At 39.9% G+C, this 22,639-nt stretch overlaps 3 protein-coding genes and 1 long non-coding RNA gene across 7 annotated transcripts; 2 read left to right on the top strand and 2 right to left on the bottom strand.

Moving 5' to 3' along the window:
* The first annotated feature begins 56 nt into the window (after nt 1-56).
* Nucleotides 57-6,999, top strand: fam149b1 (family with sequence similarity 149 member B1). 4 transcript variants are annotated; one of them, XM_055162687.1, is made up of 16 exons: nt 57-655; nt 767-883; nt 1,581-1,725; nt 2,085-2,233; nt 2,358-2,501; nt 3,298-3,459; nt 3,527-3,708; nt 3,794-3,936; nt 4,345-4,413; nt 4,772-4,881; nt 4,995-5,216; nt 5,356-5,470; nt 5,586-5,711; nt 5,885-5,966; nt 6,040-6,165; nt 6,249-6,999. In XM_055162687.1, the coding sequence occupies exons 1-16, from the start codon at nt 609-611 to the stop codon at nt 6,326-6,328; spliced, it is 2,019 nt and encodes a 672-aa protein (XP_055018662.1). In that variant the 5' UTR covers nt 57-608; the 3' UTR covers nt 6,329-6,999. The 4 variants fall into 4 exon arrangements, with proteins under 4 accessions (XP_055018662.1, XP_055018664.1, XP_055018661.1 ...); XM_055162686.1 differs by having other exon boundaries at nt 59-655; nt 6,040-6,177; XM_055162689.1 differs by lacking the exon at nt 6,249-6,999 and having other exon boundaries at nt 5,889-5,966.
* A 23-nt stretch (nt 7,000-7,022) lies between these two features.
* dnajc9 (DnaJ (Hsp40) homolog, subfamily C, member 9) lies at nt 7,023-8,910 on the bottom strand. The gene is made up of 5 exons (XM_020921270.2): nt 8,557-8,910; nt 8,123-8,263; nt 7,431-7,685; nt 7,257-7,343; nt 7,023-7,188 (listed from the first exon to the last, which is right to left on the bottom strand). The coding sequence occupies exons 1-5, from the start codon at nt 8,728-8,730 to the stop codon at nt 7,087-7,089; spliced, it is 759 nt and encodes a 252-aa protein (XP_020776929.1). The 5' UTR covers nt 8,731-8,910; the 3' UTR covers nt 7,023-7,086.
* Nucleotides 8,911-9,021: 111 nt separating this feature from the next.
* LOC129411540 (uncharacterized) lies at nt 9,022-16,026 on the top strand. Its single transcript, XR_008633349.1, has 3 exons — nt 9,022-9,132; nt 10,629-10,860; nt 15,893-16,026. It is a non-coding gene; the product is annotated as an uncharacterized LOC129411540 (long non-coding RNA).
* On the bottom strand, nt 10,013-19,125 carry ndnfl (neuron-derived neurotrophic factor, like). The gene is made up of 4 exons (XM_055162690.1): nt 19,099-19,125; nt 15,886-16,091; nt 12,834-12,958; nt 10,013-11,430 (listed from the first exon to the last, which is right to left on the bottom strand). The coding sequence occupies exons 2-4, from the start codon at nt 16,062-16,064 to the stop codon at nt 10,019-10,021; spliced, it is 1,716 nt and encodes a 571-aa protein (XP_055018665.1). The 5' UTR covers nt 16,065-16,091; nt 19,099-19,125; the 3' UTR covers nt 10,013-10,018.
* Between the last annotated feature and the right edge of the window lie 3,514 nt (nt 19,126-22,639).

The raw sequence follows: 22,639 nt of genomic DNA, 5'->3' as shown, positions 1-22,639 counted from the left end.
GCTCACATGGAACTTTATAAGCGGAGATATTTCAGAGACGCACACAAATAGCCGCAATGCAGTGTTAAAGTTGTAGTCCATTAAGTAGTCTATCGCCGACGGAATGATAGGTTAGATTGGACAGAGTAAAATACATTTCCCATAAGACTACGGGAACTTAGACCAGCGTATCCATGACAGCCGTGTACTGTTGTTGCGCCAGTAAAGGGGGGAGCCCCGTCAATACAGCGGTCACCACCAGCTCATATGCACCAGCTTTGGTACACATTCGTGAGTAAGTGCAAAATGTGAACCCTCAGAATCTTCAAGAGATCTTTACCAGGCGCCAGTCAACCGGTAAAGAAAAAGGTCGCGTGCCCACTACTTTATGGTTTTTTTTTGTACTCGAATTTGTGGCTGAGTATATTGTAGTAGCCCCCGACGTACATTGGCTAGCAAAGAACACCAATCAAGAACCGAACTGCTGATGTTCTGCACCGACTGCTGAGATACGCATCGACCAGGTCTGACATGTATGAGCCAAGTTTCACCTGTCCTCCACGGGTCCACACTGTGGTCACGGAATTAAAAGATCCTGGCTTCTGAATATACATGAGACACCTGGGAGGATGATTTCGCGATACAGTAGAAGACCAGTATCGCATAAACTTGAGATGTAAGCATCAAATACATGGGTTTCCAAAAGACAAATCAATTAGACCTATTATGTTTCGTCTTAATGTTTATACACTGGACTTAGAGCGTGTTTTTCGTATTCTGTCTACAGACGTGGTTTGTCTCGGAGCAGCCTTGACCACCACCCTCTTCCTGAGGAGGCAGATGATGACCATTCTACCCCACGCTACCTCCAGGACCTCCAGGAAGGGGGTTCTACTCACAACAGGTAGTAGACTGTCTGAGGGCTAAATATTACCCGCATGTTCTTGGTGTAATATTAACTGCTGCATTTTATAACGAATGTAACATGCCTATGTGAACTGTCTGTGAATGGTTGTATTTTGTAATGTCTTCTGACGGTTAAACATTATCCACACAGATGTGAGTAAACCTGCATATTACTGGTGTAAAACTCGCTGCTGGATTTTGTTAAGAATGAAAACCGCCTATGTGAATTGTGAATGGTCATATTTTGTAATATTATACGCCCTTCTGGATGTTAAATATTATGCACATAGATGTGAGTAAAACGCATATTATTGGTGTAAAACTCGCTGCTGGATTTTGTTAAGAATGAAACATGCCTATGTAAATTGTGAATCGTTGTATTTTGTAATATTATACTCTCATCTTGTGCGGACAGCTGACTCTCAAGCCCCATGTGAAACAAGGCACCAGAAAGCTCCTGATAAATTGATATCACATAACCACCTCGAGATGCAGGCAAAAGAATAAACAATGAGCTGGCCTCTTAGAATATTCAATTACTCTGACATTTGCCCTTGATTTTCCACTTACACTCCAACCACCGCTTGAACAATTTCCACTATTTTATAAGAATTAGAGAATGTAATTCAAAGGGAACCGCTGTTTTATTATAATTAATGACTTATGTAGCCTTTTTTAATTTTATTTGTGTGTAGCTCCGAGACATCTGCTACATCAGTGCACTCAGACTGTTCGACTATTATCACGGTGGATTTTAATCAGTCCTGGTCTGGTCTTCAGAGTTCAACAGGAACTGGCATCTCCACTGAGAGGAGCTCTGTTTTCTCCTGGGGCTATGATGTAAGTGTCACATACTAAAGAAAAAATCTAAATACTAATTTGGTGTTAAAATATGTTTGAAGAAACTTGTGCACATTCAAACCGTACAGCTTAGATATTTTTTAAATATCTTGTTAACATAATGTTGTTCAATCATGCATTTTGCTACTACTTTATTCCACTCACTTCACACTCAACATGCAAATTCTCATCTCCTCTCAAAAACTAATTAATATTCATGCTGAACCTGTGAAATAAGTGTCCTCACTAAATGAACAGTGTGCTCAGTGACAGCTTTAGTCATAGGCCTGCTGCATGAGAATAACAACCATCGCCTCCTGCATTATTTCTCTGTTGGAGTCTGTTTTTCTCTCCCACAGGAATTTGACAAGGCTGCATCACGGCAGGTGCAGCAAATGTTTGAGGAGATCGACAAAGAGCTTTATGAGGGTAGAGGCAGCGGGGGAGGGATTCTGCCAGGTCTGCAGGATGAATGTCAACAATGGGCTTCACGATTCCCACATCTTCGGTATAATCCCTATCCATTCTGTATATAACATGTAATGGATAGTTAAGAAATACCTGTATAGTCTTATATTGGTGTGTTTCTTTATATTATTTATTATTTCACAAATAAAATATGATTGATACAGAATCATTGGCACTCAGTTGGTGTGTCCCACTGATGAAGGCTTCCAGTGGTATTCTACTTCAGGAAAAAGCAGTTCATCTAGCAGCCTGTCAGCAGTCAAAGAGCGCAGTGTCAAATCCCCACAGAGTGACCACAGCAACACAGAGTAAGTTTTAACTCTAGCTCCCTTTCTTATTTCTCTCACCTGGGCTTGCTTTTTTCATGAAAATATACACTATGTTGTTTGGATGGGCTAAAATGGTTCATTTCAATCTGGAACTGTCATCTTGTCAATGTCAATTTTATGACTAGGTCTATACTTACAGCTGCAGTGAGGCCATCTATTATTAAACAGCCCTACTCTGCTCAGTGAGTTTGTGACCTAGATGCTTCAGCTTGTTGATTAAGTTTGTTCATCAAAGTTGGTCATGGGTTTAGAAGTGATAAGGAGATTATTGTAACAAGTGGCATCTTGTATTACCAAAGCACATTTGATAATTAAGTATTACAACACATACTATGCTTTCAAAATTAACTAAACTAAAGGCATAGTGCAGGCATGTTTAAACTACGGCCCGTGGGCCAAATGCGGCCCTCAGACACATTTTTCTTGGCCCTCAGGCTTCCAGGTGACTTGGTCCAAATTACCTTACATCATCTAAAACTTAACTTTTTTCTGCAAGTTTTTGGAAAATCTACCTTGATAAAGCGAATATTTAATATTTAGTGTGTGGTTTTAAGGATCTTAGCATGAGCCATCAGTATTTATTCCTGCTATCGTGTTAAACATGCACATATTTCAATTTCTCATTGTACTGAGCACCAGTCTAGGGCCCTCGATCGGCCCTCTGCTTCATCTGTGTTTAGATATGTGGCCCTTGATGAAAAAAGTTTGTACACCCCTGGCATAGTGGAACAAACGTCTTAATGTATAAATTGAATTTATTCATCTTTTTTTAAAGGCTGAATGTTCAAGGTAAAAAGGCAGTGCTGCGAAAACCCTCCTCATCAGAACTGGAGGAACTTCCAACGGCCTCTAGTGGATCCAGTAATCATGACAAATCCAAAGTGATAGAAGTGGAGGGTGTCATGGAGGAATACCTGGCATTTGATAGTCAGGAGGTGTAAGTTCATTAAAAGATGCAAGACATTTTGTTGTTTCCAAAGTTCTTAACAATGTTTTCACTTTAGGGATGGTGAAAGAGAGCCTGATAGTTCAGATTCTGGGCGCAGGTATCACTGCCTCCCACCTGTCTCCCCATACCGCTGTCGGCGTCAGGCTGTTCTGGACCTGCTGTTTGATGATGTGTGGCGGCAGCTGGTTGGGTGGACAAAAGAGCTTGTTCAGCGACACTGGGAAGGATGTACTTTGTGTAGGCCTGAACTTTTTTTTTTTTTTTTTACTAATTTAAAGTAATTGAATATTACTGAAATATTTTTGTGATTTTTATTTTTTAGTAGACGAAGAGAAGCTTTGTGGAAACTTAAGCCCTGTTCCTCAAAAATCAAACCATCCGTTCATGCTGCTCTCTACACTGCCTACCACACTTCCCAAATTAGGTCTGGGCAGGGTGCCTCCACTTGCAGGCTTACCAATACAGGTCAGTAATCTGAATGACTAAAAGACCAATTTTCTCCACTCTGCATTTAATTTCCATATTTTGAATCCTGCTGTATGCACTGTAAATCTAATCTACCAACAACAACATAAGTCATTTATCTTTGTTCTTATACCCAAATTTTAGTTAATTCACTTTCAGTCTGTAATACAGCCTGTTTATTAACGTGTCTCCCTATTTCTTCCCTCCTTTTACACTGATTCCTTTACCTTTATCGCTTGTATGCCATTCTCCATATACTATGATTGTCACATTAAAAAACAAAACAAAAAACTAAAAAAAAAAAAAAAAATGTTGTCTTTCTTTATTCTGTCTTCATGAAATTTGATTTACGTTCCATTTTCACTTCCTGTTTTCCTGTCTCCCCTTGGTCCTCTTTTCTCCTTGAAGAACTCTAAGTCAAGGGGCTCAAAGCACAAGTCCAGACGGAAAACCAAAAAGCAGAAAAGGCCTTCCAGTGTATGTAATTTTCTCCCTTGGGGCCAAAATAGTGGTGTGCTTGATCACACTTTTGATGGAGGCTCATTGTCTAGACTCTAGAGTATGTGCTTGTGCCTGTTGATTAACACAAATGTCTTATCTGTTTTCTTTCAATTATTCAACCATGGAATGCTTCATTCTTTATTTCAGCATTTCTTTACAGTTAGTGGGTGACATAGTATTGTTTTGGGGGATCCTGTCATTGCATGATCAGTATCAATTAATCAGTTAGACATTCTTCACATCATACTAACAAATAATTTTATTTTTATTTTATGAGACCATTAACATGCTATATCTCATTTGTCTGTCTTTTCACAACCTTTGTCATGTCCAGACTGCAAGAGCCCCTGTTGGAGCAGCAGCGCAGCACAACCTGAATGACCTCATTGTCATCCAAAGCATACCTCTTCAGCAGCGAAATCTGACTGCACTGGATCGAAGCCAGTATGGACAGTGTTTACTTGTCTCTTCATTTTGGCCAAAATAACAGTTCTACTCCAATTTGATTGTTTGTGGAGGTATCACTATTTAATCATCTAGCTGTCTTTACTTGGCAGAGACCCAGATGAGAGGCTGTACCCAAGGCCAGGGTCCAGTGTTGTTCCCTCAAACAAAACTCGTCCTCGGCGGATGCTGGAGCAGAGCTCCTCTTCATTATCTCGCCCAGCACAGTCAGCCCGGCGCAGAAACCCTCCTCCCCGCACGCTCCTGCCCCTGGTCCCTTCTCTAAGTCAGTCTACTGCAGGCTCTATGGATGAGATCATCCGTGGGACACGCTTGTGAGGAACCCCTTTTGTTCCCCTCTGTAGTTGCTTTTTATTTAATTAAGTCTTTTGTTCTTGGATATGACAAAGCATCTGCAACATTCTAAAATACAATTCTGAAAAGAAATTTAGAATTTAGATTTTTTTCCTGCAGGCCCACAGCAAACACATCTCCACTGCTACCTCTGAGCAGAAACACCCTTCTTCCTCCCATTGGTACCGGAGATCAAGAGACATCCCATGCACTGCAAAACTCTAAACCTGCACAGGTACTTGCACAGGACAGCACTGATTTCTGACTTCTTTCTTTCTTTCTGACTCATAATAGTATGAGATTCTTTAATTTTGTGAACTGTGTTATTTTTTATTTTTTTATCTGCCCAGCGTCAGAAAGGACCCTCCAGCCGTGCTCACAGTGCTGTAAATGAAGATGTTGGCAGCTCCATACCCAGAGATCGTCACCACCTCCTTGATGCCTTCTCTCGCCCTAACACCACCCACACATACAGGGTAAGGTGCACTTACATTTGGACTTAATAATTACATAGCACCCCATATCCACACCTCATAATATCAATGTAGAGTGCTTCCCGACCATAGGCCATACTATATGCTGAAGAATTATTAGATTTGGTTGAGTTAATGTTGAAATGAAGCTGCATTAATCTTTTCCCTTCACTCAGTCAGACACTCCTTATCGCCGCTCCTTTACTATATTAGATAACATCAGTCAGGGGAGGCAAGGAAGGGCCTCTGTGGCAGCAGGTAAGATAATACTTTACGTTTGATACTCCAGTTTTAGGTAATGAATTTATGTTTTTGTATGTGATTCCACCAGATGCTCTAGGTATTGGTGTGACTGGTGTTAGTCTTGGCATCAGCAGCTCTTCTTTTTTGGACTCATTTTCCCACCATCCACTGGGCCACTCGCCAATCAAAGATGAAGATGAACCAGATTCACATGGTGCGGTCTCAGGTTTGTCAATTACACTGCTTCATAAGGTTGTACATATCAGATAAAAGTAATTCCATTTCTTGTCCACATAGCTCCACTGATGCCTCTGTCCATTCCACGACCATATACGCGAGGAGGGATTTCATCCAGAGCTGGAAGACCTGGTTTATAACTCCTATACTACCTGAACATCAGCCATTTACAACATGCAGCAGTGCTACTACATCAATAGTGCCCTCTAAGCATTTACTTTGTGAAACTAGCTGATGTTTTCAATCTATGCTGAAAATCACATACATTTAGAGCCATAAAAATGTTAAACAGGAAACAACAGCTGCCAAAAACCTTCAAAAAAGCTAATTCAATTACAATATGAGCTTCTATGAGATCAATTGCGACATGTTTAAAATGTAAATGTAATGTGTATATATGTCAGTATATAAACTATTGTTTAGTTGATTGTACAGTTTTAATAACTATGCAGGGAATGACACATCCACTTACAGGGATAGAGAAGCACTTTTTAAAGCTCAGTTTAGTACTGTAATTTTATACACATTTTACAAAACGACTGCTTTCTTTTGCACAAATGGACAAGATAATATGCGATGCCACACCTGTGATGCTGTTTCTGGTTGCCTTTTCTTACATTTTTTTTTCTCAACATCAGGGTCTAATGTTAAAAAAAAAAACACTGAAAAGTCACAATCATTAAAAGTGATTTAATATGGAGTGGATGGTATTTGTGTGTTTTGAACCAGGACAGTATTGCTGGGCTTGTGACAAAGATACAAAACTACATTTTGTTTTGTTTTAAATAAAAGCCACCTTGAACTGAAATAATTTGACTAATAAACACATGCACAAACATTTAGAATTTTTATTAACATCTATTTGACAATGATGCTAATAGACAAATCCTTTTTGAACCTACTTTTTTCCTTTTTTGGATTTTCCAGGTTTTTTTGCATATTTTTTCTCCAAGTTAGCTAGGAAACTGTTGACGTTCTTCTCACTGTTTTCTTGTCTTAGCTGAAAAAATAAAAACAAATAAATTTTCTCATACACATTTACAACAGAAACAAACTCATGAGACATACCTTAATCATCTTGGTCAAACTCTCAAAATCATCACCAAGACCCATTTCTTTCTGCATTTCCTCAGCTTCTTGTCTCTCTTCATCAGCCTGTTGAAACCAAACAAAATATATTAACTGCCTCTTGAAAGTAAATCCAGTCTTACAATTATAAAATTCCTCATTCATAATTCATACCCTCTTCCTTCTGGCCTTTTTCTTCCTTGCACTTTCTTTAGTGAAGGCAGGGAAATCATCCACTTCTTTCTTATCAATGCCATCCTGGATAATACTGGAAATTCTGGGCTCATCATCCACAGAGCCGCACAGAACACACTGCATGATGAGGTCCATGTCCCCCTCGTACCGTACATATATTTGAAGAACATCCTGCCGTTCTTCCTCTGTGCCTTTGTACTTTTTCTCAAACTCAATAATATCTTGCATAGTGATCTGATAAATACAGAAACAAAGTAAATATAAAGGGCCAGATGTTATGTAGCTTAATGGGCAGTTGATATGATTCCTAGAAAATATCAAAGTCATATCCAGAGGTGGGAAGTACTCAAGTTACATTTACTTGAACTTTTTTGACAAAACTGTACTTTCCAGAGTAGTAACAGAAGTTTATGCTAGCTATAGTAAATTATTTGAACATTTGTTTCTCGCACTGCTCGTTCAAATATATTTATTTCTTCATTTTTGTGGTCTATCCTTCAAAACAAACATTTGTGCATTGTTTGTTTACTTTTATATTTACTTACTTGAGTTGTAATTTACCCCAATTAATTTTCCTCTAATTTGAGTGCATTTTTGGCTACTCTAACAACCTCTGGCCAGATCTTAAATCGGGACACATTAAATAAGAGTCATCATATTAATCCCTGTACCGTGGGGAAAAGCGCTCTCCAGTATTCCGTCCAACAGCGGTCCTGGCTCAGAGTGTCAATCTCTTCATCCACAATGCCCTGCTCATCGTACACCGCCTTCTGCTCTGCATCACTCAACACTGCGTACACTTTCCCCAAAACCTGCAGACAGCACAGCTAATGGTTAGAAACAAATAGATATTTAAAATAGTCACTACAGTTGTACTGATTGTTGTATTAGCACGACCCGTTTGTTTGCATCTGTAGCTTTTGGTGACAACTTCTTTGATGTGTTAAACACAACAGTTACTTTGTAAATGAAGTACAATATACCCCTAATATACATGTTTAAGAATCATATATTCACAAAGTCCTGTGCTGACTAGTGTTGACTCTGCTGTTGGTGGGTCTAGCGTGGTTTGGGCTAGCTAACATATCTGATTGCAAATGACAACCTGAAATTTCTCCGTGGCGAGCGCGTCGTCTGGAGCCCGATCAGGGTGAATTTTGAGTGAAACTTTGTAGTAGCCGCGTCGTATGTCAGCTTCTGTCGCTTGCTTTGTGGTTCCTAGTACTTCATATAGGTTGGAGGTCTTGAATAGCTCGTCACAGCGCTCGATCAAACCCATGGCTACAGAAATACGTCAGAATAACGATGGGGACGTGTTTTTTTAGACAGGAGTACTGCTCAGTTCACAAAATATCTTATATTACGCAAGTATCCCTAAAGTTTACATTTCAAGATGCACCTAGCTCACTTTGGCGCGCTAGCTGAAGCGTTGCCTGCGTGCGCACGTCGGCGCGATGACGTAGGTATCCTAGCCTTTTTCTATTCGCTTTTGGACCAGTGACGTTATGGTCTGCTGCGCGTTCACGGGTCATGGTTTTTGCTTTAATTTACTTTTTTTCTGTATATATTTGACAAATGTATGCTTATTTCTGACGGTATTCACTCACTAACCCAAAGCATTTTTATGCGCACAGCCTTACAGATACAGAAGATGGTCTATCCTTGCGATGCACGTGCTACTGTAAGTAGGGAAAATATGGAAAAATCAAATTTATGTTATCTAAATGCTCTTTTTGTATGCTCATATTGACATGTTTCTATAACAAGAGGCTACCATTTTATGCATATTTGTATATTACTGGGGGATTTCATGCCTGATCATACAACTATAACGGCCACCATATGCCTGCAGCCTACATTGCATTAAAATGATCAAAAGGGAAAGCTATATAATCAGACATCAATTTACACAGAGAACTTAATATTTTATTGGTGCAGTTTAAAGCAGCACAAGATACATCAAAGACAATAAGGCAAGCCACTAGCCTATTCTCACTGCTTCATGCAAAAGCAGAACACAAAGTACACATTGACTTTGAACTAAGTATCTTGATACCCATCTGTCTCCAAAAGCCTGTACAAGTTGCATTGAGTAGAGGCTACTGCACACTCATTTCAGCATTTCGCCAACTATTGTCCCTCGTGTTTCTGTTTGGCACAGTCTGTTATTTTTGTGTTTATTTCATCAGAAACCACTATGTCCATTGTACTTACACACAAAATAAGCACTTGGACAACTGGCACAGAACTCAAATGGCCTACACAATGGAAAAAACAAAATGACAAAAGCACAAGAGATGTATTGTAACTTGTTATGAACATTTTGCTGGTGTGCAGATCCCTCTCCAGTGCCTTTATCCACATCCTATCCTCCTGGATGGGTTCAGTCCTAGTGTTCCCATGTAACCAGTGTTTTTCAAGAGGGAACAGTAACTTTTTTTGGAATTCTTTCCATAACAGTAAACTTTCAAATGGCTTTTTGCATAACCATGTTTTTACAGCATGTTAGTGGTCAGCATTCCCTTAAACTAGGACAGTCTGATCCTTTTCCTGCAGGGGGCGGCAGCTCAGCAGTCTCTTCTTGTCTTAACCATCTTGCTAGTGTATTTGATAGGGATCCCCCAGCGTCTCATTAGATAGACATCAAACACATAGGCCATTCCAGGCTCCAGGCCGCTGATCACAGCTGTGGTGACAGCGCGCCGGGGGTTGAGCTCCTGAAAATACTTACAGAGGACCCTCTCTGTGTCAGAGCGGGACTCTGGGCCCAGACAGGGGGCGTTCAGAGCTAATGCCTTTCCAGACTCAGCCTCCTGACCGTCTAACTTTCTGCGATATACACAGTAAAGGCTCCGCTCCTCTGTCCCCATCCAGGCTATAGTCACACTGTTACATGTGCGCAGCTTGTTGAAAGACTTGATCTGTAAAGTTGATGGCAGAGATGGAATCCCTCTTTTGTGATAGGCAGAGGATGTCTGCATTTTCACTGAGGCAGTGAGTCCAGCTGGTAGAGCAACAAGAGTCGTCTTTGTAGGAGTCCCTTCTCTCTCCAAGTGTATCAAATAAGACGGGCTTCCCTGGAGCCAAATCTGCACCAAATCTCCCCCCACTTTCTGACTCTCCAACACTTGACCTTTACTGGACACAGTGACCTTGACTTTATCATCTTTCCCACAGCTCTGCAGTGTGAGGAGACCACTCTGCTGCCAGCCCCGTGGACGGAAACTGAAGAACTGCTCGGAGTTGAAGCTCCTTTCTGGAAAGTTGACCCATCGGAGTTCTCCTTCTCTTAGAGTGATAATATCTGGACGTGCCTCTTCATGGGTTCGCGCATATGTCCCTGTGTATGCCACACTGGTTTCATTCAACTTGTCCATCACAAAAACATCAAAGTAATATTGAGTGTCAGGTAAGAGCTCAGACACAGTGCACACATTCTCTGCACCTTTACATACACACTGCAACTCTTCTGCTTCATCAGTGTTTTGGGGGTCTGGATAGCTGTCCCACTGCTCCCACCACCACTCCTTTAATATTGGCCATGGCGTCATCCTTCTTTTCTTCTCATTCCTATTTTGGATATCCTCTACTTTTCTCCGGATGCTCTCTTGCGCCGCACATACACTGGGGTAATTGCTTTTGGAGTTGACCAAAACACAGTACTCGTAACCTTTCTTTGTGGTCAGGGAAGGACTTGGCGACCAATTCAGTGTGACACTGGTCATCCCAACTCCTAGGGTATGAACATGGGTGTCCTTTGGGAGCAGTGGGAATGCTCCAGAGGGTCCCACGCCATCATGGAGGTACACTGTGGCTTTGGAGCTCTGCTGTTTGGAGCGCAGTCTCACGATGTAGATGGAGGCGTGAGGGGAATTATGGCCTGTATAAGTGTCCACGGAGTTTCCAGAGAAGCTGTGGATTTTCTCCTCAGTGCCTGGACCTCGCCACCAAACCTCTGGCGTGCTCTTCTTTGTGCTCCCTGTGAGGACAAGAAAATACAGAAAATATAAAGATGTGAATTCATTTAAGTTTAGTCCAGTTATTCACCTAAAGCTGTAACTAAATAAAGCACCAACAATGATGAAAATGATCTTTAAATATTGCCAGCAGAAAGGCAATATTTGCTTTAGTTTTTATCTTGTTCTGAGTTCTGGCTTACTCAAAAAGTAATCACGTTAACATTTTTCTTATATATTATGCAAAACTGACTCTTATGAGCTTCACACCATGTTATAATGCTGTTACTTCACCAAAAACATACTGTAGTTATGTTTCGTTTCACATGTTTGAGTCACCCTTTCTATCTTGTCTCCAGAGCTCAAAATACTCTCTTTGTGATGTCATGAAGTGGTAGTTTTTCAGTTAAAAGCTACTTTTTACCCTTTTTTTAGTAGAGATGGAAAATTATTGTAATGAAGTTGTATAGAGTTTAAAAACACAATGGAGCACTTCCTGTAGATCAGAAAATAGTGTAATATGAGGATATTTTCTCCTATTAATTTGTAGTTAACTTTATTACACTCTATTATTAAGTAAACCCATAACCAAGAATATTATGAGCTTGACCTCATTTTCTGACAGACTGATCTCAGAAATTCTCACTGAGGTGTAATGTTTAACTCAGTTTGAATCAATTTGAGGAGAACATTAACGGTAGAGAGAGGCAAAGTGAATAATTAAGTTTATTCAAAAGCCACAGGCCCTAGAGTAATTTTTGAAAGAACACTGTGTTAATGTAAAAGTCATATTCTTCTGTCTAAATTGGTTATATTGGATTAGCAAACTGCAGCCAGTTTTGATTTACTTTTATACTTAAATATTATATTCAGTGAAGAGGTCCACTTTATTAAATTAAAATATTAGCACAGTTTCTTACATGCTCAATCGAGTAAGTCCCTCTCTTTTCACTCATAAAACTATACTCATTGTTTCTAAAAGTTTTATTGGGGAAGTTTGTTTCTTATTCATTTTAACAGTTAAATCTGTACGTTAAAGACATGTTAAACATTTCATCTTCCTTATTGTAATCATTACTATGTTACAAAGTTAGGCCTTCTCACTTGGCATCTTTAAATTTTGTTTTATTATTTAATATTAAAATGTATATGGCCAAAATCTATAATATTCTTACAGAACAGCTTAAACATTTCAATTAAACAAGCTTTATTGATCCACAAGGGAAATTACTTGGACACGGTAACTCGAACATCGCATTATATTAATTACCTTATTGTAATCACTACTGTGTTACAAAGTTAGGCCTACTCACTTGGTATCTTTAAATTTTATAAATTTATTCAACTTATTAACATTTTAGATTTCATTTATTCTTCTCAAAATATTAAAATGTATATGGCCATTGTATGCTAACTGTCTACTCACACTGCAAACTCTTGAGTGGGTTATCCTTCAAAGTCCGTGCTGCTAAACTCCACTCAATCGGCAAATTACAGGGGCTGACGGTCACTGACATTCCTGGTGTCTTCTTCTTTAGGATGAAGTACAGCCTGCAAAAAATATAAAAATATAAAATAATAATCAAAATCACTTTATACTAATTTTACATTCATGCTAATTATCAACTATTTGAAAGCAGATCAGAAAAGGTGACCCTTGTTGTGTGCATCGTGATATGACTGCTCTGACATTTCTTCATGGATATCTGTGTTTTTTACTGGTACTATCTGGAATCGTGCTCAGAATAGAAAGAGTGATGTTGTGTGTGGCTGTAAATGCAGATGATTTGCATATCAGATTGTAGTTCAATGACAACTCAAGGGCATTTGTCATTCACATTATGCATTATACAAACCACACTGTCAGAAAGAAATATGCTGTCCCCTAAGTCTCGATTTAGCCTTGTTTAATATGCCATTCATTCACTTCAAGTTACTTTTAGTGAAAATTAAGCAGGCGTGTGGTTATTTGATAGTAAATATTTGTTCTCCCTTCTTGCAAATACCATTATTCATAATATTGTGCAGATGGTGGTTGTTCCCAACAGATGTGCGACACTGTCATTCTCAAGGGCGCAGTGAGTCTTATTAAATAGAGTGATTAATTAAAGAAAAAAAACATTATTTGTTTTGCAGTTCTGGACTGGTGGACAGACTGCTGCACAGACTGCTGCACAGACTGCTGCACACAGGGAGATACATGTTGCAATTTTCAGCTCCCCCATATTAGAGGTTTTTGGCATGGGGCTATAGGGCTAGGGCCAAATGGGCTACCTTATGTCTGCTCTACAGTGGTGCTGGATGGATAGGGCATATAGAGTATGGACTGTATAAAGGAGTGGACTAAAAGAGTGTTACGTCACCCATAGTGCTCCAATCAAATGAAGCTCACAGTCAAATTTGGAATCAGTTCCATATTAGGAATAAGAATTTATTTACGAACAAAAAGCTAAATAAAACCACTAGGATCACTTAGAGTGGCTTTTAAAGAAAATAATTTAATCATTGTTATAACGATGTTAAATCTATTGTGCAGTGTAACATAGGGCTCAGCAATCAATCTCTTATGACAGTGTCAATGACTATACTATACTGGTAATAGAGATAGATATTTGGACTTTTTAGCGTATCAGCTATTGACCTTAAATTTCCAGCACAGGCAAATATTTAGTTTTGGGTGACCTGCGGCCTAAACATACCCATAAAGCTTTATTTGAACATTTAAATGCAAAGAGATCACTTCTGAAAATATGACTACACTGCTCTCTTAGGGTTTTGTGGTAAAAAAGTGCTGTGAATGAATTTTTTGTAAATTTAAATTACATTATTTGGGGGAGAAAGTGAAAATGGGCCCAATACATATCGTCCTAAAAATTACGTCAGAGCTTATTCACCATCGGTTTCTCTGGATGCTAAACAATCATTATCAGTCATGAAAGAAAATATATCCGTCTCTAATTTGTATGCTCAAACAAAGACGCTTCTTCCCACCTGCTGTTCCTATTGGTTAGCCTCAGCAATGGTCTGAGTGAGTGACAGGTGGATTTAACCAATTACAATGAAGAATAAACTTTTAAAAGAAGCAGACAACTTTAGTTACCACTTCAAGACTATATAAGCATACTAACTTGACATGAATCGCTATTAAGTTGAAAGTGTGACTTTTTTTTGGCATGGCTCTCACTCTTAATGCAATGCTGACTAAACCAAGTATAAATATTCTTAACCAATGCTTTTAACTTGACTTGGTCTGCCGAGGCCTAGTTTAGTACCAGTTGAATTTTGTCCAACTGCTGATGCAAATTTGTATTGGATCCTATAGTTGGGATGCTGACAGAAATGTATGGGACAAGATGGGCATTTTTTTACAAATCACAATCATTTTAAAATGAGAAATTAATTGATAGTAAATGTAAAATGAATAATATCAACTTTGACATGCACTAGTAATTTACTGCATCAGGGCTCCAGACGATTTTCATCTGGATACACCAGAACATGATTTAGATCCACCGAAGTCCACCGCTTAAGCCATTGTAGCATATTGTCCTTAAATTGCTTCAACAAGGAGGGCTATAATAATCTTTCTGTTGTAAATAAATAACTTGGTTTGTTACTTTTACCTGGATTTACAATTCATATTCTATATTACACACTTAAAATTAACTAAATGATATTCAGTTTTTTAATGTGTTCTGAATAATTCAAATGATATCTGGTTGGAGATGAGACATGAGAGGGGATGTGGTAACAATCTGTCAAGTGCTCCCAAAGAAAATTTTTTGTTGCAATGGCCAAACTTTTTGGTGCATGTGCTTCGTGCGCTCACACCGGTCGCCCTCTGGAGCCCTGAGCGCACATGCCGATTGTCATTGTGTGTGAGAAAAGCTCCAGGAATTCAGTTCACTATAGTGTTGCCAGTTAACTTTTTTTTTATTGTACTATTTTACATGTTCAACATAGACATACTACATTGCACTTTGACCTAATATGAGTAAGTTTCAATCATAGACTGTGTATATCACAGGTGTCAAACATAAGGCCCGAGGGCCAGATCCGGCCCTCCAAGACCTTTAATGTGGCCCTTGGGTGATTTTTATACTAAAATATTTTAAATGTTGAAATTGAATTTTTCTTAAAGTTTCAGGTTGTTCCATAATATTATAATATAATAAGAAAGAGTTAATCAATTAAAAAAAGATTTCTGTAATAGATTTGTGTTTCTCTGCACAAATATTTGAATTTATTGTTATTTTTGGGGTTTATATGCCATGAGTTTTCTGATCCGGCCCCTTTGGGATCAAAGTAGGTTGAATACGGCCCCCAGACCAAAATGAGTTTGACACCCCTGGTGTATATAGTGTAGCTATGTTGTATGGAGTCATCTGGAGTTTCCCCAGACAAATATCAGAAAGCAGCTATTTTTGTTTTAAGAATACCATAGTACATAATATTGATCATGATTTACTTATTCTCACCTAACAGTCCTCCCTTTGGGCAGCTTTACATGGGTGATCTTCCCCTCTGGCAGCCATGTTGTGGGTCGAAGGGGCACCTCATTCTCGGGTGAAAGCGCTGATCGGACTTGAGGCCACACAGAACTCCAGCACAACACCACGACTGCTCCAAATCCCCAGGACAATGAAAGAGGTAGCATTCTGCTGTTCCGGCTTTGATTGTTGATCTGAACACAAAAGAGAAAATGTTTAATATTGACTGAACATTTATCAATGACTCAAAAAAAAAAAGACAAATAATGATTCATTGGAAAAACTTTTAAGCCGTTTGAGATTTGTTATTATTATTCATACAAGAGAAACAACTTGGCAGGATATATTACTCAGAAATATGTGCTGTACAAGTTGACATTCCATGAAAAAGACACAATTTTGAAGTGTGAAGTGGGCCGCTAATATCACTGTGAAGTCGCTGCCTTTACATCTATGTTGCTATTTTTAGTGAGGGGAGTTCAATTAGATATCTGTTATCATGGGCATCGTTAGCAGCCATTTTATTAGGTGAAAGTGATGTGAAGCTGCTGTGAGGTACACAAACAACACCTGGAGGGGGCTGCTAGAGTCAGAGCCAATCACAGGGAACAGATGTTGACAGCTGCCACTCTCGTAATATCTGACACATTTATTACATTTTTACACTGTCCATGCTTTTTATTTGTTTTATTTAGACACTGTTGAGGTGGTAGGATAAATAGAATACATTTATTGTATCTTAACAGTTCACAGTAAATCATCTTTGTCCTTACAGGCTGTGGTAACATACAATAGTTTTGCCATTTACACCATTTGCCCTTCTATGCACAATTCTATCTTTATCTATATTTGGATACAGGACAAAAACTACTCTAGTTTGTGACCTCTAGTAGACATCATTTCACAAAGAATGTATTTTTTAAGCTTTCAGAGTAAGAACTAGTACGTAGTTGCCAGCAAATGACTCACTCAACTCGCACCTCAGCAATAAGATTAAAGTACACTTAATTATAAGAATTCATTCCCTGCATTTGACCCATTTTTCACTGCCCCTGGAGCAACCTGTCAGGAGCAGTGAGCTGCTGCTGTATAGCACTTGGGGACCCAAGTGGTGAGCTGCACCTTTATACCTATTGTGCATGTTTTAGGTTGATGGGAGAAACCAGAATGCCCAGAGAAAGTCCACCCAGACACAGAGAAAAATATGCAAATCCTAAACTGAAAGACCTGATCCAACCTGGGAGTCAAACCTGTGTTATTGCTTTGATGATTAGGGCTAGTCCTGATTTCTTTTGAACCAGCTAAAATCTTTTTTCAGTTGTTCATACAATCCAGCAAAACTGATATTGGATGTTTAATGGCATGTTAGCCTACATGTCATGCACATTATCATCCATTGTCCCCACCAGATCAAATGCTATGAAAAAAATATCTGCATTATGCAATGCAACTCATTATCATGTTTTGCCCCATTATCAGTCTCTTTTTACATGAAAAATTTGCTGTGTGTATTCCTAACTATCTCTAGTTATAAATACAATGGGTATAATATTTTGATGGTGCCTGTGTGAGTGGCAGCATATGCCCCTTTGAATGATTACTCCCCTGCTCTGTCCCCAGAGAGAAACACATTTGTTCAAAGTCACAGTCATCCTACCCCCCTTTCCCTCTAACAAGGTGTATCATGTCGGTACGGTGCCCTATAGATCAGATGACAATCACAGCAGAACCACGGAGGCGGTAACGGCAAGAAGGCACATCTGAGCCTTTTTGGGCCCCAGGACGCTCCCACATGCAAACTCTCAAACTGTGGCAAAGCTACAAAGTCAGGCAGTAGGCGCCTTCTCATTATCCGTGCACTGAGAAGCAAGGCAAGAGAGCAACACATAAAGCCTAGAAACTGAGGGAGTATGAAATCGAAAGAAGTGGAAAATGTTGGAATAATTAGAGGGAAAGATATTAAAAAATAAAACTTGCAAATATTACTGTGTGTTGCAATATGGCTGCTTTAATATTCACAGTTCTAGCTCTGCACGTGATTGGTTTTGTGCGTGTGTGAGATGTGTGACATTTTAACTCGCAACACACCCCCTCATTGAGTCTAGTTATAGAAGACGAGTCACACGAAAAGGCTTGGCATGGCTTGTTTCTACAAATCCTACCCACCGATAAAATATGCATATGGCTCCCCGGCAAATTATGGCCAATTGAATTTTCATAAGGCGGCTGGGTCTTGCAGAGAGGAGAGAGAAAGCGCGCAGCTTTGGTGAACTTAACTACCGCCCTCTATAAATAAATACACAGTCTCTTTAAACGCAGCAGCCCAGGACTTTGATGGTCCCGCTTAGTGCCTTTTTCCATTCACTCCATATTACAGAGTACGCATACTGCAATTACTCATGCATGCACTTGCTGGCCATATTATTAGCTACATATTGCCTTTTTTATGTGAAAATCGAATTTACAATATGCATGTGTCTGGCTGTTTCGTGACCTGAGCAAAGAAGTGAAAGCACATATGTTTCTCTTGATTTTGTTTTCCTTTGGAATCATTTTCTGTATAGCTTTTTTGTTTGTGTTTACAGCTTATTTGAACTACAATATTTTTGTCCCCTTATCTCAGATAAAACAGGTTAAGTTTAATGTTGGTTTTTTTCCTATGCATTCTATAAGCTATCCTTTCTAACTCCCTCTGTTGGGACCATCTGCCTTCTGTTATCTGCGGGCAAGGGACAGATTAAATGGCATGGGGTGGTCCCGGCAGGATCCGTTGTCCCCTTGAAACTACTACAGGCGAAAGAAGTGGCCTGTGGTTCCCTGGTGGTGGTTGGGACGTAAGGGGAAGGGGGGTTGTCCAAACGCATGAGACGAATAGCAACCTGATAGGATTTTACGGCTGATTTTGTACATCACATTGCACATGCAAATAGCCAAATACGTCTTGGGTCTTTGTCCTTGGTCTTTGCAAACTCAAACTGACTTTTTACACATACGAGAAACTTAACTTACAACAGGCAGATATTAAACTAAGCAACTAATGAAAAGTGCACTGCATCTCCTTTAATCTCTTTACCCATAGACCACACATGCACAAAAGAAACAACTTGCTGACTTCCTGCTCCGGTGGAAATTCGAGACACACGCACACAGACACACTCTCTCTCACACTTCACAAGGACAACATTTGCGCTCTTTACTAACCTCTTTTCGTCTGTGCGCAGGCTGTCCCCTCTTCGGCGCTGAAGCTTGGAGTGTGGGATAGGATCAGATTGAGAGACGTAGTGAGAAGGATGGATGAAGGAGGAGGAGGAGCGACAGCAGGTTGTTGACGGCCGCTTGGCTCGCTCCCATGGGTGCTCTCTATAGCTCCCAGTAGTTTTCAAAAAGGTGTCCCAGGTGATCCTATACTGTGGTTGTCCTTTTTCTAGATTGCCCCTTTCTCATTCACACTCAAACTGGTCCGGTTAAAGAGTTTCCCAAGCAGTTTTTTCTTCTGTTTACCTTTGCCGCTAGTGATGGGGAGCTCACTTGCAATTCAAATAGGCTCATGTGTGATTGTGTATCTGTATGTGCTATCTGAGAGAGAGGCAGTGAGTGGGCTGCCAGTGAGGTCACCGACTGGGGGTGGCGGTGAGGAGAGCGTTCAAGGGGAGAAGGGAGGCGGTGTAAAAGTTAAACGCATTAACCATTCTGCGGGCCGGTCTGATAACATCTGCATTAACACAAGCAGCAGGCAGCGTTTTGGAGGTTACATCGTCTTTGGGAGCTTATCTCTTGTTCAGTCACAGCTCGAAATGTTCAAATAGAGCAATGGGCTTTCAAATAATGAATTGATTTATGTTAATATTGGGAGTACTTGCTTGCTCTGATAAAAAATAGATGTACACAGCAGTTTGTGCTAAAGTATGTTTTGTATATTTTATTAATGTACAAGATATCTGTACTTCACCATTATATACATTTTTTATCTAGTATGGTCCCATTGCACATGCATCAAAAACGTTACGATACGAAAAACTGTAAAATTAGGACACTGAATTGTTCTATTATTATACGCTTATCACATACTGACTTAAGCATTAAAGTTATGTTATTGAGCCGAAATGACCTCTGATAAAAAGTGCAACAGCCAGAATAATTTGTTGTTGTTTGCTTGTGTGTTAAATTTTTATTTTATTTCTCTCTCAGATCTTGCATCAGGACTAATTGTAAACCTCTAGCCCTGACTGAATGACGTTGGCTGGAGACAATGTGATGAAGTGGCAATAACTGATCCAAGGCTGTCATTCACGGCTGCTCCTCACACGACACTTGTATTAACGGCTTTATGTGCACCTCTCAAAGGTCAAGTACAGATCTTGAAGGACTCGAGGGACTTTCATATTCTGGACTTCTAAGCCCCACCCACTCATCTCCACACAATGGAGGGCCTCATGGATGGAGCTCTCCTTCCTCCACCTTTTAATCAATATCATTAGTGAGAGGAAACCTGCCAAAGGGGGCTGCTTTATTGTATGCTAACTCCACCTGTCCATTCTGCCGTGGGGCCTTTCCCCACTCATTCACCAGGTACTTCAGACTAGGGCTATTGAGGTGCCCCTGAATGGGATCTACTCCTCCCACTGGGAATATTGTCTATCCGCATACTAAAATGAGTCCTCTTCAGTATTTTCTCTCTGCCTTCAACATAATTTTATAGACAAGCAATCTGATGCCTGATAGCTATTAATAAATGTATCACTTTAGTGGCCATCTTCTTTTTCATCAAGCACCCTTCTATCTTTTCAAAGCGACCAGTTCTCCTCTCTCAATTCGCTGGCCCACTTTACAGTTCCTAAGAAGTTCTGAAATTCTGCAATCTGGCAGTGTGCGATACGCCGGTTGCTTTTGAAGATGGATGGTGATTAACCTTACACAGATTACTAATGCATGTACAACTAACAGTAGGAGCTGTCAACTTGCAACTTTTCAAAGACACTGAGTCTTTCTATGAGCAGTAGCCAGTTTGCAGTGGACATCTGTGTGACATCTGCCAGACCTGGAATCAATGCATACGCTTGGGTGACAAACACACATCTCTCCATCCTCTTTTCCACTTCCATCATGAGTGGCCTGAATATTTCTTTTGATGTGACAGCACCCTCTTGCACGTAGCCTTTAATAATGTACCCATATAATCGTCTGCCCAGCTACATTTAGCCGTCCATCCACACAGATGAAAACACTTCATTTGTCATAATTGCATGAAAAGAAACTGCATAACTAGTCTTTTCATCTATTATTGATGTCTGCTTATGAGTCATGCATAATTCATTGGCTTGTCTTTATGACAGCCATGTATTAAATATCATGTTTGAGGGTCTGAGGTCCCTGACTCCACGCTTTCAGGGCCACAATTTCTCGATTTCTACATTGTGTAAAAGCCCACGCGGACATAGCTGTGGAAGATAGATTGAACCAGAATGACTAGAGTGTAATTGGAAGTAATGCAAGAGGACAGGGGACGAGGAGAAGGGCGTGATAGCTGTCAACGGGTTAACTAGAATGTTTATTTTAACAATGTGTCATCACTATGCGTCCATCTGCTCCTGGGCTCCCAGAATCCCTTGGGAGAGTGGAAGTGTGAGAGTACTATCAGAGATGAGATCAGCACACAGAAAATGGAGGACTGGTTCTAGTAATACCCAAATAGCAAGTGGCATGAGGGGACAGTAGGTCTGCAGTGTGGAGAGCTGTATGTGACAGGAAGCGGGATTAGGTGGATCAATCTACAACTGTGTTTGTTTGTATGGGGGATGGAAGGAGTGGAGTAATAAGAGGGAAGGGGGAGAAGACACAAAGCTGAGAAGCTCTAGGCTTTGGACCTTCAAGGGTGGCCTTGGCTACACATGTTATTTCTATTTGAACAGTCTCTAGAAAAGAGAGATTGAGATTGAGGAGATGTTTAATGTTAGTGGTTGTTTAGGAGTAAACACTATAGAAAAACATCACAATCTTGCTCTTCTGCTTATGTTGACTCTGCATTTCTACAATTTTTTCACATAAACTCTTTTAGAGTTTCTCAATTGTTTATGGGTGCTTATAACACTAGTATCTAATGCATAATCTTACACTGAATGTGGGTGTCTCTTTTCTTCATCCATTTTTTAATGCCCCTTTATCTGACCCTCCTCTTACTTCAGGCGGGGTAAATTTGAAGACTAATTAGTCCAGAGAATCCCGTCATACCAAAGAAGCCACCCCAGGCCACACATCTTCCTATTGATCTTTCAGCACCAGCTCAAAGCATACATTGCTAGTCTCTTGTGGACTTTCCCCAAGCAAATAAACAAGACGCAAGAAGAGTTCTGAGAGCAGCATGCATTATGAATGGTTCATACAGACAAAAAGTCATTAAGCTTGCATCATGCAAGCGTTTTGACCTTGATAAAGGTCAAATGTTTCAAATGCTATCAACTGTATCATGCTGCTAGATGCTTTTTACAGAAGTAACGGTTTCAAAACAGTGTCAAAATCATCCTGCCTCGTTCTTTTTTAGCATTCATCCTTTCTCTGTCTGCTCTGTCTATGCTTCATTTCTTATCCATTTTTTATTACGCTCAATTCACATTTAAAGTGCACCATGTTCTGTCACTATTCTCAAACTAACTTTGTACTTCAGCTTTCCTATCTGCTCTCTGTTATTATGTCTGTATTACGTCTTCTCTCTTTGCACCCCAAGCATTGTCTTATATTCCTTATC

This window comes from Boleophthalmus pectinirostris, unplaced genomic scaffold (assembly GCF_026225935.1).
Source record: "Boleophthalmus pectinirostris isolate CB_2022bp ecotype Guang Dong unplaced genomic scaffold, ASM2622593v1 HiC_scaffold_5, whole genome shotgun sequence".
NCBI lineage: Eukaryota > Metazoa > Chordata > Actinopteri > Gobiiformes > Gobiidae > Boleophthalmus > Boleophthalmus pectinirostris.
This window is presented reverse-complemented; position numbering and strand designations above follow the sequence as displayed.